The sequence below is a fragment of the Trichoplusia ni genome, chromosome 11, assembly GCF_003590095.1.
Source record: "Trichoplusia ni isolate ovarian cell line Hi5 chromosome 11, tn1, whole genome shotgun sequence".
NCBI classification, from domain to species: domain Eukaryota; kingdom Metazoa; phylum Arthropoda; class Insecta; order Lepidoptera; family Noctuidae; genus Trichoplusia; species Trichoplusia ni.
In genome coordinates, this window is record NC_039488.1 from 11,518,831 (window position 1) to 11,531,787 (window position 12,957).

The 12,957-nt window shown below is 35.3% G+C and overlaps 1 protein-coding gene across 1 annotated transcript; it reads right to left on the reverse strand.

The window, feature by feature from the left end:
- Positions 1 to 11,354: 11,354 nt before the first annotated feature.
- LOC113499055 (chitin-binding domain protein cbd-1-like) lies at positions 11,355 to 12,568 on the reverse strand. Its single transcript, XM_026879390.1, has 2 exons — positions 12,231 to 12,568; positions 11,355 to 11,989 (listed from the first exon to the last, which is right to left on the reverse strand). Exons 1-2 carry the CDS (start codon positions 12,299 to 12,301, stop codon positions 11,602 to 11,604), a joined length of 459 nt encoding a protein of 152 aa, XP_026735191.1. The 5' UTR covers positions 12,302 to 12,568; the 3' UTR covers positions 11,355 to 11,601.
- Positions 12,569 to 12,957: the final 389 nt, after the last annotated feature.

Sequence of the window (12,957 nt, forward strand, 5' to 3'; positions counted from 1 at the left end):
AAACAATTACGATATTAAGTGTTCGTTAGTAAGTATAAAGAACGTTTAGTAAAATTGAAATTGTGGCATCCTTGTTTGTAAACTTTGTAGGGATTTTTAATACCCTATTTTAAGCAATACTCCTTACCGAAGACCGTTTAGACAATAGTCTTTAATTAAACATACAATTAGCTTTAGTTCCGAGTTAGCGTATTCTTACGCTGAAAGAATAAGATCGAATTTCTAATTACGTAAGAGGAGAATATTAGCAGAGTTGTCGCAAGACTGAAATAGAAGACCTTAAATATTGGCTTGGAGATCAGACCCAGCCCTGAATAGACTTACGGTCGCCTTCGATTAAGTTTTAAAATAAACCGAAACGTTTTTGCTATTTGTCTGTCTATGTAGACCGTTTTCAAATTTAAAATTAATTCATTATTATTCCGTCTCATGAAATTAATTGTGATAATAAAGTATATCTTCTTCAAATACCATCTCGTAAATGCATTACTGCTGTTCGCGTAAATATATTATGAATGCTGGGTACAGTAATCTTCCCATAAAAGATGTATTAAGTACAAGTATTTCGAAATATTTATTTTTTGCTCACTGTATAATGATGACAAAATAGTTTCACCGTAAATAGCTTAGGTATCTACACTATAATATTGGATCGCGATTATGTATTCTGATGGCGAATTACGGTCAAGATTTAGCGTGTACGGGGCGTGTAATCGAATCAAATAAAATGCACTTTAAATTAAGTGTAAGTATACATAGTAACCTACCTACATCTTCTTACACATATTAGAACCGAACTCCAAAAACATTACCTCAAAATATCGCTTCACACCATCATTAATCATTAACCTGCAATTAAAAAAGCTCGAATATCCTGATAAAACGGGTCCACTATAAATTGCCTTCGATTTATTGACATTGTGATAATTACGAACATAAACAGAAATAAAGGCTGTATAAAGGTTTTATATCGAGTTGTCGGTCGCCAGTGACGGATGACCGGCCCGGGGTGTTAATTGGAAAACAATTCCATCGCTCATTCAGACAAGTTTGTGATAAAGGAATTAAGAGATGTCGGTAATTTATTTTTTATAGGAGGGCTGCGTAGTTTATGATAATAATATGTTATTGTTTTTTAAGCTAAAAGATCACATTATATTTTAAGACCATATTTTAATTTGAATACACTAAGGGCTTGCTTCACGATGGCCACTAATTCCCGTTAAATTACTTGACAGATTTTTTCATACAAAGAATGTCAAATTTTTCGATTTATCTGCCGGATAGCTAATCAGTGATTGTGAAACAGCCTTATTTTTTATTGTCTTTTGTTTCATTCCAAAGTTCCTGCAGTTTATTTATTTCGAAATAGTTGAAAGATTTTACCTCTACATTCCTTTGCTGCGTGTTTTCTTGGAGACATCTACCACCGCTTTTCAAACCATAAGCGACCACAATGTGGAAGAGATGCCGCTGTACGCCGTGTCTCATCATCTCACTCACACAAATTCAAACGCTTTCAGGACGTGGTTTTAGTTTTGTTCTTAGATACCCTAAATACCTCCAAATAGAATGCACCTTAATTTATTTGGTACAACGCTGAAAACAAAACACTGCAGTTAAGGTTCTTTAATTAAATTTCTGTTGGAATCTAGAACAAATTGGTGCTCTTCATGAGCTCTTTTTGATCGAAAATTAAAGTTACTTAGAGCGGAGGCTTCGCTGAATGGAGTTGGAACTTAAAGATTGTAGCTTTACAATAACATTTTTCAATTTGTAAGACTAGTAAAAATTTAACATGTCTTCGTTAAACGATCAGACTTTTGAACTTTTCATTGTAATTTGAAACACTAATCATTCTAATCTATTTTATTTACGAGAACTAAAATTGATTGGTCCCTAATGGACCAATGCCCCTAATATATATGACACTTAATTTTAAATCTTCTGCAAAATTTCTGTCCAGGCTATAAAAGCGTGATGCAGATACTCAAAATAAGATTAAAAAATATATTTTTTCATTTAATTTCCAACATCAGGTGCTCAAGCTAAAATGAGTTCAGAAACTTTTGTTCTTCCAACGGAAAGTACCTCGACCTCAAGTCTAATTTATTATTTTACGACTGCTTTAGGGACCACGTGACTATTTAAGGCACATTGGCTTGCCAGTGGTTCTCTTTGATTAATCCCTTTCGCCTCCATCTAGGGCTCTACCATTATTTCTTAAAGCAGTACCATAGTATTCGAGTAAGAGAGATATTGTATTCCACGTATAAAGCGGCGTCTCTTTCCCACAACTCCACAAGTGCTACTATAAAAGCTGTGGTATCTGCTTATTCGTCTTTCTAAATATTGTCCTTAGGGAACACGATCCTTATTAGTTTGGGACCCTAATATTAAACTCTTGGTGCTGTGGTCCGTATTAACGAGTGAATAAACGGTTGAAGAAAATTAACACCTTATCTTGGGAGTAATTATTCAGACAATGGGTACCTCAATTGGCTGCTTGGTCCTTTGCGTAGTCAAAGTTTAAGGGATTAAGGTACCGACTCGAAGGATTAATCTTCCAGTTAAAAGAGCTTGAGTGCTCGGCGGAGATTCATGAAATATTCATTTCGAATATGTTTCTTGAATGCTGAATAAAATGTTAAACGTGTCCTTTTACTTAAAAAAAGTGTGTAATTTAGTGGGTAAAGTTAACAATTATATGGAGTAATAAATGGTGGATACAGGTGCTCTGTATTTTTAAGGTAAAATAAAATCTATAATAAGTAATTGTAGAAAGAGGAATCCATTTTTTTTCTTTAAACCTTACTTACTCAACCCTGTAGAACCCCTTGCGTGGCATTAACACAGAACACATTTTTACATTTACCAGAAAAACATAAATCGGCAATAAAATTAACAAGCGATGGGGGAAACCACAAGTTTCTTCTATTTCTTTGTATTTTGTAAATCTTTTAGATAAATGTTCTGTCAAGGAAATATGTAGCGGGCTTTCGCTGTCACACGAACCCACAGGTTAATGCGATAAACTGGGCATTTCTTATTCCACTCGTAGTTGTAAATCACCTCGTTTTATTTATGTTAAAATACTATAAATATTTGTATTTTGGCTAAGTGTCGTAAAAATAACAAAAGTTTTCAGGCCATCAATTTTGTAGGTAAACTTTTTTGTGGTATTAAATATTTTTATATTTGAATACTTTCTTTAAGAATGTAAGATTGTTACTTGATTTTATTGTTATTTTGAGGAAATATTGGTTTACCGGAAATACTGCATTATTAGAGTAGTTATGTTGAGTTTATCGAAAAAGGCTAAGGTTATAATGCATACCTATATATAGGTTAGGCATATCATGATACCGTGACTCACATAGTAGCTCGAACAAAACCGTGAAGTTCAGCTAGACGTCTAATTATGTTATTTAACCTGTCACACCACCATTGACCGTTAGCCACCTAAATATACCCAGCACGGTCCACCTAACAGAATGCCCAAACACGGCGTGTTAACCCTTTAGTAGTCACGTGACGTGACAACGCGACCAGTTCCTCGTGCGGTACGGTAATAGACGTGTCAATAGCAGATCGTCACTTGTTCCGGAACAGTTAGCGGCATTGTAGGGTTATTCGGGGTATGAGTGTTAAAACGTGGAATAATCAATTTATTTTTAAACCAACATATTCGGGATAGAATGGAAGAATAGAGGTAATAAGTCTATCTGTAACACAAGATATATTAAAAAAAGGACTTCCATATCAAGAAATTTTGTTTTTGTGTCGCCTGGGCTTTCTTAAATATTCGAGTCTTATGTACAAAGACACCCAGACTCAGGATACGCATTCGTGGACCCCACATACTCTACAATATGAACTTCGCACTTTTATTTGCAGAAATTCTTTTTTTACGTGACGTGTTATGCCAAATGCGATTTGCAATTCATCATGTGTGTATCGATTGCCTACCTAAATGTGTTTTAGAACTTTCAACATTAACAAGTTTAAAGGCTATTTACGTCCATTTCTTGATCTGTGGCAAAAGCTATGATTTTGTCTCATGCTAAAGTTTCTGATAAAAATAAATATTCTTTTCTTGCCTTTTTCATGTCAATGTGTTACGATAATTTGACCATGTCATCCCATCTGTTGCTTGCCTGTAGTTTCATATATTTATATCATATATTTTTCTTTTTAATACAAAGGAATACCCCTGTACGTGTGTTATAATCATTGGGTTTCGTTTACGATTATATAGAAGTAATCTTAGCTCTTTGAGACTGAAAAACAAAAAGTGACAAGGATAAATAATTTTTAAAGTAAAACTTTGACAACGAATAAAAGAAAATATTTTTGGAACAGTCTTCACTTGCACTACAGCACTAGTGTTAAAACTATTCCCCGTTAATCTTTTCCGATGCACATTATTCACTGTCGATACCAGTTTAAAAACCAATAAATTTCTCTAAAATAAAAGCGGACCGTAGTACGCTAGGATGTTATAGAGTGGCCAACAAAACTGCAAGAACGTACACGGAAGGAGTTAGTGTTTCTAAAGCAGGTATGTTCGCGGTGTGGGAACGAGATACCGCTATTTGTAATGTAGAGCGCTGTTTCACTCGCACTATGAGAAAAGAGGCAAAGGTATGTCTCTCCAGCGTAAAAGTGCTTGAATGTGAAAAAGTGCACCTTCAATTTTGTGCACCTGGCGAGTTTATTCCGTTTATTAACCAAGTTTTCTTGGAACAGAGTCAATATCTGTTTTTGTCTAGATTTCAATTTAGACTCTACAGATGTAGTTGTAACCAACCAACTAACCAATTTGAATGAGAAAGTAGAATCCGTATCTAAGTTTTTTTTGGAAAGTCGAAATTTTAATATTTTTTCGGATCTTGAATTTGGCTTCATTGAACAATAATGATAATTTAAGACATGCACAAATTTAGTCGAAAAACCATATACACCGTGCTAATTAAACGCGTTTTCTCATACAAAACATGTCAATCAATGTGTAAGTATCCGAAATTGTTAATCCATTTGAAACACAGTTGACATACAGAGGTCGTCGAACGCAGTTTATAATCCTCATTGTAAATTGTTTTTGCACGCAGTTTCACTGAAAAGCAGATGTGGCTAGTTCTATTTTATGTTGTCATCTGTCAAGAAACAAAATTTATGTTTATTAGAACATACTCTTACTAAAATTAAATGCTGCAAAATATTTTTCTGACTTATCATCATCTGTCCGGTCCAGTCTAACCGATTTAAGCTAAGTGCCCCTGTTTTACAAGAAGCAATTGTCTGACCTCCTCAACCCGGTTACCTGGGCAACACGATACCTCACGGTTGTCAGACATTAAAGCTTCTGATTACCTGTAACGACTGTCAAAGATGTATGAATTACAGCCGGGGACCACAATTTAACGTGCCTTCCGAAACACGGAGGAACTCGTTATGACAAAATGGTCACCCATCTACGGACCAACCATGTTAAGCGTAGCTTAACCTGTGGTCGATTCACTTATGCAGTTATAACTTGGCCACGAGCTCCTCATTTTTCTGACTTATAAAAATAAAATTAATAAATGAATCTTTAATCGCCATTTTGTCCATGAAATATCAATATTTCGGCGGTAGTTCACCAAACAAATATTTGCCGCGGAAAGTCACGCCACCAAAAAGTTTATTGAAAAAGTTTTTATGCGTGTCGCGGGCCCACTTCAGAGTTCTATTTGGAAGGCCTATTTAAGTTTTCACACAAATTCTGGCTAGGTTTTAGGCATTGCGGTTTTTTAGAGTTCCTTACCGAAAGGGTTAATATGGAACCCTATTACTTTGGCTCCGCTGTCTGTGGAACCGTGATTGTAAGACGGATCAAATTTTATCGATGATATTATTATGTTGCCACTGTTACAATATTTTTTTGAAGTAAAGCTGGATGTTACTTAAAAGGTGATCAATTCTTCTTCCATATTTGATTTTCTTTAGTCTAATTGAGCCTCAGTTGAGTGAGTGCGATTTGCATTTGACCGATTTTTAGTTTTAAGTAGGATATTCGTGTACGGTAATGTTATTGTTGTAACTAACATAATGTTTTGTCATTGATAGATAGTAGTTTAGTTTTAGTTAGTAAGTGTCGTCGCGGTGTTCCAAGGTTGCGGTCACTGCTTACACCGTCAATATACACAAACTTGTAACAACTTTACCGAACCTTAACTATGTTAAGCCTAGACCCTTATAACTAAGTTTTCGTGTACAACATTGATATTTTGGAGGCATTTTGTCTTGTTTTCTTGAAAAAAAGAACATTCTAACATTACTTTTAGGTAACGCCTAAAATACGCCTATGTTAAAGGGGCAAGAAAATGCACTTTTAAAGATAAGTGTGAAAATGCTCTTTTAACACAATAAAGTGTAACAAAAAACAGATTTTACAATAAGGCTTTATTTTCTTGTAGATAAAGTGATTTTAATTTTACTTAAGTAAGCATACGAAATATTTTCACAAACATGTCAAATTACTACCACAGATGTAATACACATAAAATCTAAAACAAAAAAAGAATATGAAAATCTTATTTACCGACGGGAGATTTTCATAAAAACGCTTCGAACCGTTTAGACGCTGTTTCCTTTGACAAATAGTTGAATAACTGTGATATTATGTGGCTCAGACAGTTATTTATTGTTAAGGTAGCCCGACGTGAATGAAAGAAGGCATTTTGATCTTATAAACATTATAGGATAGCCAACATCTGAATAGAATAGATGGATGTGTAACGGACAATATAGTATGGTTTGAATTTAGAATTTATACTTTTTAATTTTTGTTTTAGTACGCGATCAAATGTATTCCTGGTAAATAAAACTACCTAGTATTTTTTTTTTACTTTGTATAAATGTTTTGGTTTGTTTTTTACGAATATTTGTATTTTTGTAATAAAAAAGAATCTTGGTGATAGGTTTCTTAAGCAGTTAAAAATAGGATGACATTAAATGCAAAACAAAAATTGTAAATTAAATTCCGTCGAGTCTAATTCCGCTTATCACATAAAATGATTAGATCTATTACAACTTTGCAGCAGTTTTATTTTTCTTTCATAAAATAACGTAGATCTTTTAAACATTGGAAACAGATGTTTCATATTATCCGATCTTATTTCTAAATTCATATCTTTGATAAAGTTGTATTTGTTTTCGCCCCATTTATAAAAGAAACAGGCAATCCACATTAGTGACGTCTCTAAAAAGCGTAATGCTTTGCGAATTCTGTCACGACTCAAAACCTTAGCCAAGGTTTAACCTTTAGAAGGAGCAAATATTTAATACAAAACACAAGAATTAGAATTCACAAGAGTCCCTTTATCTATATGCTGTGGAATACGTAATAAAACCTAATAAGACCTGTCAGTTAAACGAGAAAATAAGATACCACAGGCAGCGCAGGCGTCGAGGCTGTCCTTGTAATAGGTGTTCAGTACCCCGCTATGCATACACAATTAGATCCTGATAGTCTTGTCTTAAAATTCAACAAGACCATGCATTATTCAGTATACAAATTAGGACCACTCGGAAAATATGTTAAGGAACACATTAAATACGTTTTTGGGGCGCCTCAAAAGAGTAGTTCTGGAACTTTTGAGGAATTAAAATGTGGAAGTGTTAGTTTGTTAGTATTGTGTTCTATTTTATTTTTATAATTAAAAGCAGTCTTAAAATAATATCGATTATACAAAAAAAAGGAATCATTACTTGTAATTAGAAAGATAACTATGACTTCTTCTTGCGAGAAAAATGAAAATACTTAATATATTTTTTAAAGTTAATGGTAATCCAATTTGTATGTTGTGTGTGTATAAAAATACCAAAACAAAAAATGAAAAATAAAAAAAAAACTATAAAAACTTTGAAACTAGAAACTAGTGAATACTACGAGTAGCAAAACTAAAAACCAACTGTTGTTAGAAAAAGCTAAAGTTTTAGAACGAGTCATTCAGTTTTACGGCAAATGGCCCACACGCAGTCGTAATGGGTCGTTTGGTAAAATGCCCGCCGGCCTGGGGGTTAAACCTAGACTTTATATGAAAAATATTGTTATGTCTGTGATGTTGTGTACTGTCATCTATACTAATATTGTTGCCAGGTAAATTAAGATACACGAGTTTCCACAGATACTTGACTCTCGTATTTATAGGAGTTGCCAAACATATTTTTTTAAAACGGCTCATGTTTATACAATTGAATCCCTGTGTCGCGGGGGTTTTCACAAACATTCAATTCACATGCACAAAGAAACCGATTCGTGAATCACACAAGCTTGTCTTACGCGGGGATCGAACCCGCTCTGTGGTGGTGGTTTGGCTTGGCGGCCTTAACCACTCGGCTATTCAAACTCAAATCCGAGGAGTGATTTATGAACGTTCCGATGGACCGAACCATATTACTGAGCCACCATTTTCTATCCGTCTATCCTTCAGTCGCTATGATCAATCTCAGAAACTATAATTAGCTATTATAGGCAGTTGATTTTTCACGACTGATGTATTTTATTGAAGTTATTGTAAAATAATTTTCAAAATAAAAATTGAAGTTAAGGTAGGTATAGTTGATACAGATATATATTCAAATATTTGACTCACACTTACCCGGTTTAGAATAAAAGACGTAGGTAAGTTTTTACAGTTTTTTAGCTCTCCAAATAAAGGTGGAACCTAATATATCCACGCACACACATTTGCGTTTGGGAGTGACCCGTCGCATGTCACTTATATTAATCAAATACATTATTGGCTACGGTTCGGCAAACTTCGGTAATCGTCGGTAAACATCGTGTGTTTGTACGCAAAGGCTCGGCTACTCAGAAGATTGATAATTAAAGTATCCTGGTGTCTTTTTTTGTAAGGCGGGGGAATCTTCACGGACACCCGCTTCCTCGGGGGATGGAACGGGTAGTGTCAGACTCTTACGACTAAACCTGAACCAACGTGCTACGTTTAACAAATACTGATTTTTGCACGGCTGCTCAAGGTTAGATCTGACAAGAACATTAGAATTTCGTATTTTTACATCGTGCATCGTTTATTCATTTAACAGTTTCAGATTTAAGATATATATGTGTTATTATGTCATATCTCTAAAGCAAAAAATATACTCGTCTCACAAAACTTATTACAATAAGATAATAGCACAGTAAAGATATTTAGAAACGAACGAATATCACGTTCAACCAGTATATATTTTCATAAATCTTTTTGACCAGAAGCCAAATGTCAGAACGAAAACAAATGAGACTAGAAAACAAAAAGCTTAAGAGAAGCTCAACATAGCCCAAAAACAAAACGCTGAAATTGAAAATACTCTGCGTGTTTAAAACACGACAAATGGTAAGGGCTCCTACTTTGTATAAAATACTTTTGGGGTTTTACATAAAAAAACTACATTTATTATTCTTTCAATAAAAACTAGAGGTCTATCAAAAACAAATGTGCAATGCCTTAACCTGAACATTGGCCAGGCCTTTGGCAGAAATTTATTGGACTATAGTAATGACACATTATTATTATAATTTTTTCAATCTTTTAGCAAACATATTCCTAGTAAATGAAGTACATTACTCACTTAAAACAACTCATACAGTTAAACATGTCTCCTTTTGAGGTATTTAGACGCCGGCCATTAAAGTTTCAAACGACCCTAACGGGATTCCGTATTGAACCAAGCAAAGGGTTCTTAATGAAGTAGACTTTGAATAAAATATTGTGGGCCGAGCAAGGTCAAGACTTTATATTAGATGCCCGAGGGAATTTATCAGATGTAAGTCCATTTATGGATGTCTTTACTTCATTGACTTGGTAATACTGCACGGATAACCAACTGGTAAAGGTTACAACGCCAAACTCATTGTGCGCGCCGTTTCGCGGAATCAATTCCCGCGTAGGACAATCGTATGTGTGATACACTATTGCTTTTTCTGAGTCTATGTGTTTGAGTCGGCGACACAAGGACGAAAAATGCTCTGTGTTTTTTTAAACCTAAAACATGTCTAGAAATAACAAACTACGACATTCTCGATTATAAAGAATTCACGCATTAAGTAGGTACCTCCTAAGCAGTTAAACGCAGCGTAGGATAAAATACATACTGCATCAAATTATCCCACAGTCACGTAGCAGATGCTACGCCGTAGCACAGAGCTACTGAACTCAGCCTCGGAATTTCAAGCTTTGGTCCTAAATTGAAATTCCTTGCGTTACTGAGGAGCAAAAAACTGGGATTATTAAACTAGCTTGAGTACACGAGTTTGCTCGTGCGGTTTTAGCTTTAAGCTTTTCATTAAGTTCTTGCAAAGTTGATATGGCTCAAGTATTCAGGTATACAATAGTTGGGATATTATTCTATGAGAATACATAGCGTGTTGTGTAGTGCTCTAATAAAGCAGATCAAAATTTTTAGACAGCCTTAATATATCATGGCGTGTTAAAAAAATGCTTTACACAATGAGAAAGTTGATAAAAAATTCTAGCAGCATCGTATTTTTTTTTGTTTTGTATGCAGTCTTATTTACATGTGAAATCCAATTGAAAATGTATGACGATACATAAACCGTCAGTTATAAAGTAATTTACTGGGTACTTATTTACTTCAGAGCAGTAACGAAATTGATGCGCAAAAAACAGGGTGTAATAAAATTTTAATGACATTGGTATCTATAGATTTATAATTGGTATTCACAATGTGTCGTGGACGCCATTTATAACCGAGGACAATGGAATGGGGCAGCACTATCTTATTGGCATTACTTAGAAAGGGTAATATAATATACTATTGGTTTTGGCTGGTTTTGCCTGCTTTTCGGGCATAATTATTTTTTATGGTAGGAATGATCAGAGTAAAAAATCGCTGTTGTTTTTTGGGATTCCGTGCCCATAGGGTTAAAACGGAACCCTATCACTTCTGTCTGTCCGTCCATCACCGCCATCTCACGAACGGTGATAGCTATACAGTTGAAATTTTCGCAGATGTTCTGGTATTAACATACGAACAATTTAAAAGTAAAGATCTAGTTTAAACTAAACTTTAGTAATAGTTATCAATTTTTCAAGCAAAAGATTTTTGATTTATTCTCTTTATATATCTACGGGCTATTTTACTTAGTCAGATCATGTAGGTCTTAGGCTGGTCTTCACCGATGATTCAAGTAGTTTTTTATAGTTGCAGAAGGGACACAAAACTCTACAACCTTCCGCTTCGCAGAGGCAAAAATAATTTTGTTTGATGTCTACGTACAAAGGTAGGTTCTAAAGTGATGTCACAATAACAAATAAATATAATGAATTATTTTATTATTATATTGATACTGAATTTAGTCAGAAACCTAATCGATTGTTCTTAAAATGTACCAAAAATAACATCTCAATGATGACGGTAAGAAATATTTCTTTAACAGCTCATGTCGCGATTATTTAAAAAAATAAACATATCTCTAATTTAATTGATAAACGATTAATCTAATAGTTCAGTATAGTGCGTACAAATTCATGGCTTTGCTATGGTGAATAGGACTCTAATTTTGCGTTTTATCCTGATTCTGGTGAAATTGAATTAAACTGATTCAGTAACTGCTGGGGGTTCACTAGACGATGGTTCAGAGGTTCCGGCTACAGTGGGAGATGATGGTTCATCTGAAGGACTGGCTGGTGAGCTGTCTGTTGTGGATGGATCCTCAGATGTCGCTGGTGGTTCAGATGGTGCAGCTGTTGTGGTGGTATTGGCGGCGCAGCCTGCGTTCTTGGGCCAGTCACATACGCTTAGCGTGGGGTTGAAGTGCAGGCCGAAGGGGCAACGGTGGCAGATGGCTCTGAAGCGCGTGCAGTAGAAGAACAAGCGGCATTCGGTGGGGTGTGGGGCTAGCCGGCCGGCTACCTCCGCGCATGCCTGCTCGCCCGCCTCCTTCTGGCCGCGGCAGCTTGGCAGCTTGCGCTCCAGTTGCCTGCACATATTATACATTGGATAATCAAATTTTGCTCTACCAGTACATACCTGAACTGAAAAAAACCCAATTTATTAGTTCAAAAATGCTTTTTAAATCAATTCTAAGGAATAGCATAATAATCTTAAAATGAAAAATAGTTAAAAATACCTAACTTCGTATTTTGAAGTTAATCTTGTTAAGTTTTAGGTGTAAGCTGTTTAGACCAAAAAAGGAGGATCTTGAGTTAAAAAGTTCTTACCGGTCCTCAAAGAGGGCGGGGTCGGCGAAAACGCCACCAACAATGACACACAACACCAACAACTTGTTCATGATGGATAACCAGGACTGAACTGGCCACACCTTCAGCAGCCCACTACTTATTATACATTCTTAAGTGGCTCTTACCACACTTGATATGGACAAACACTTTATTCCCCTTATCATAAACAAGCTGTTGAGACATCGCGTCACAATGCTCTTTGAAAGTGGATAAGTATTTTGTTTCCAGGAAAAACTAGAAATAATCTTCTTTGTACAGATTGCGTTTGAAGAACCACTCATGTATTACGCAGAATTAATGAAATGACTAATCAATACTTAGGTAAATAACAAAGGAAGGAAACTGAAAATTGATTTATTTAATGAGTTTAAAAAACTTCCACCGATCTTTCGATAAGGAGTCCAAAGAACGAATGCCAGCCAGAGTCGCGCACAGCATGTACGAGCGATCTCTCGACTCTGGCATAAGCAGTACATGGGGCCCGAGGTGTTTTTAGTCGGTGGAAGTCCTTTATATCCCACGCTGTGCCCTCGACGTGGGTTGAAGTCGTTATCGTCTCACCCAGAAAGCAAAACAAAGAGGAACAGCATCGGCTTAGAGCATTGCCAACGAATTTTATTGAGTTAGACAGCAAAGAACGCTGGATCAAAGTGTAATTATTTAAAGACTTTTTTTTTTAATTTATAAAAAATAAATACCTAATCCT

Coding starts and splice junctions, on each gene's coding strand:
- LOC113499055 (XM_026879390.1), bottom strand. CDS start 12,301: ATGAACAAGTTGTTGGTGTTGTGTGTCATTGTTGGTGGCGTTTTCGCC. Junction 11,990..12,230: donor CCCGCCCTCTTTGAGGACCG/GTAAGAACTTTT, acceptor TAATATGTGCAG/GCAACTGGAGCGCAAGCTGC.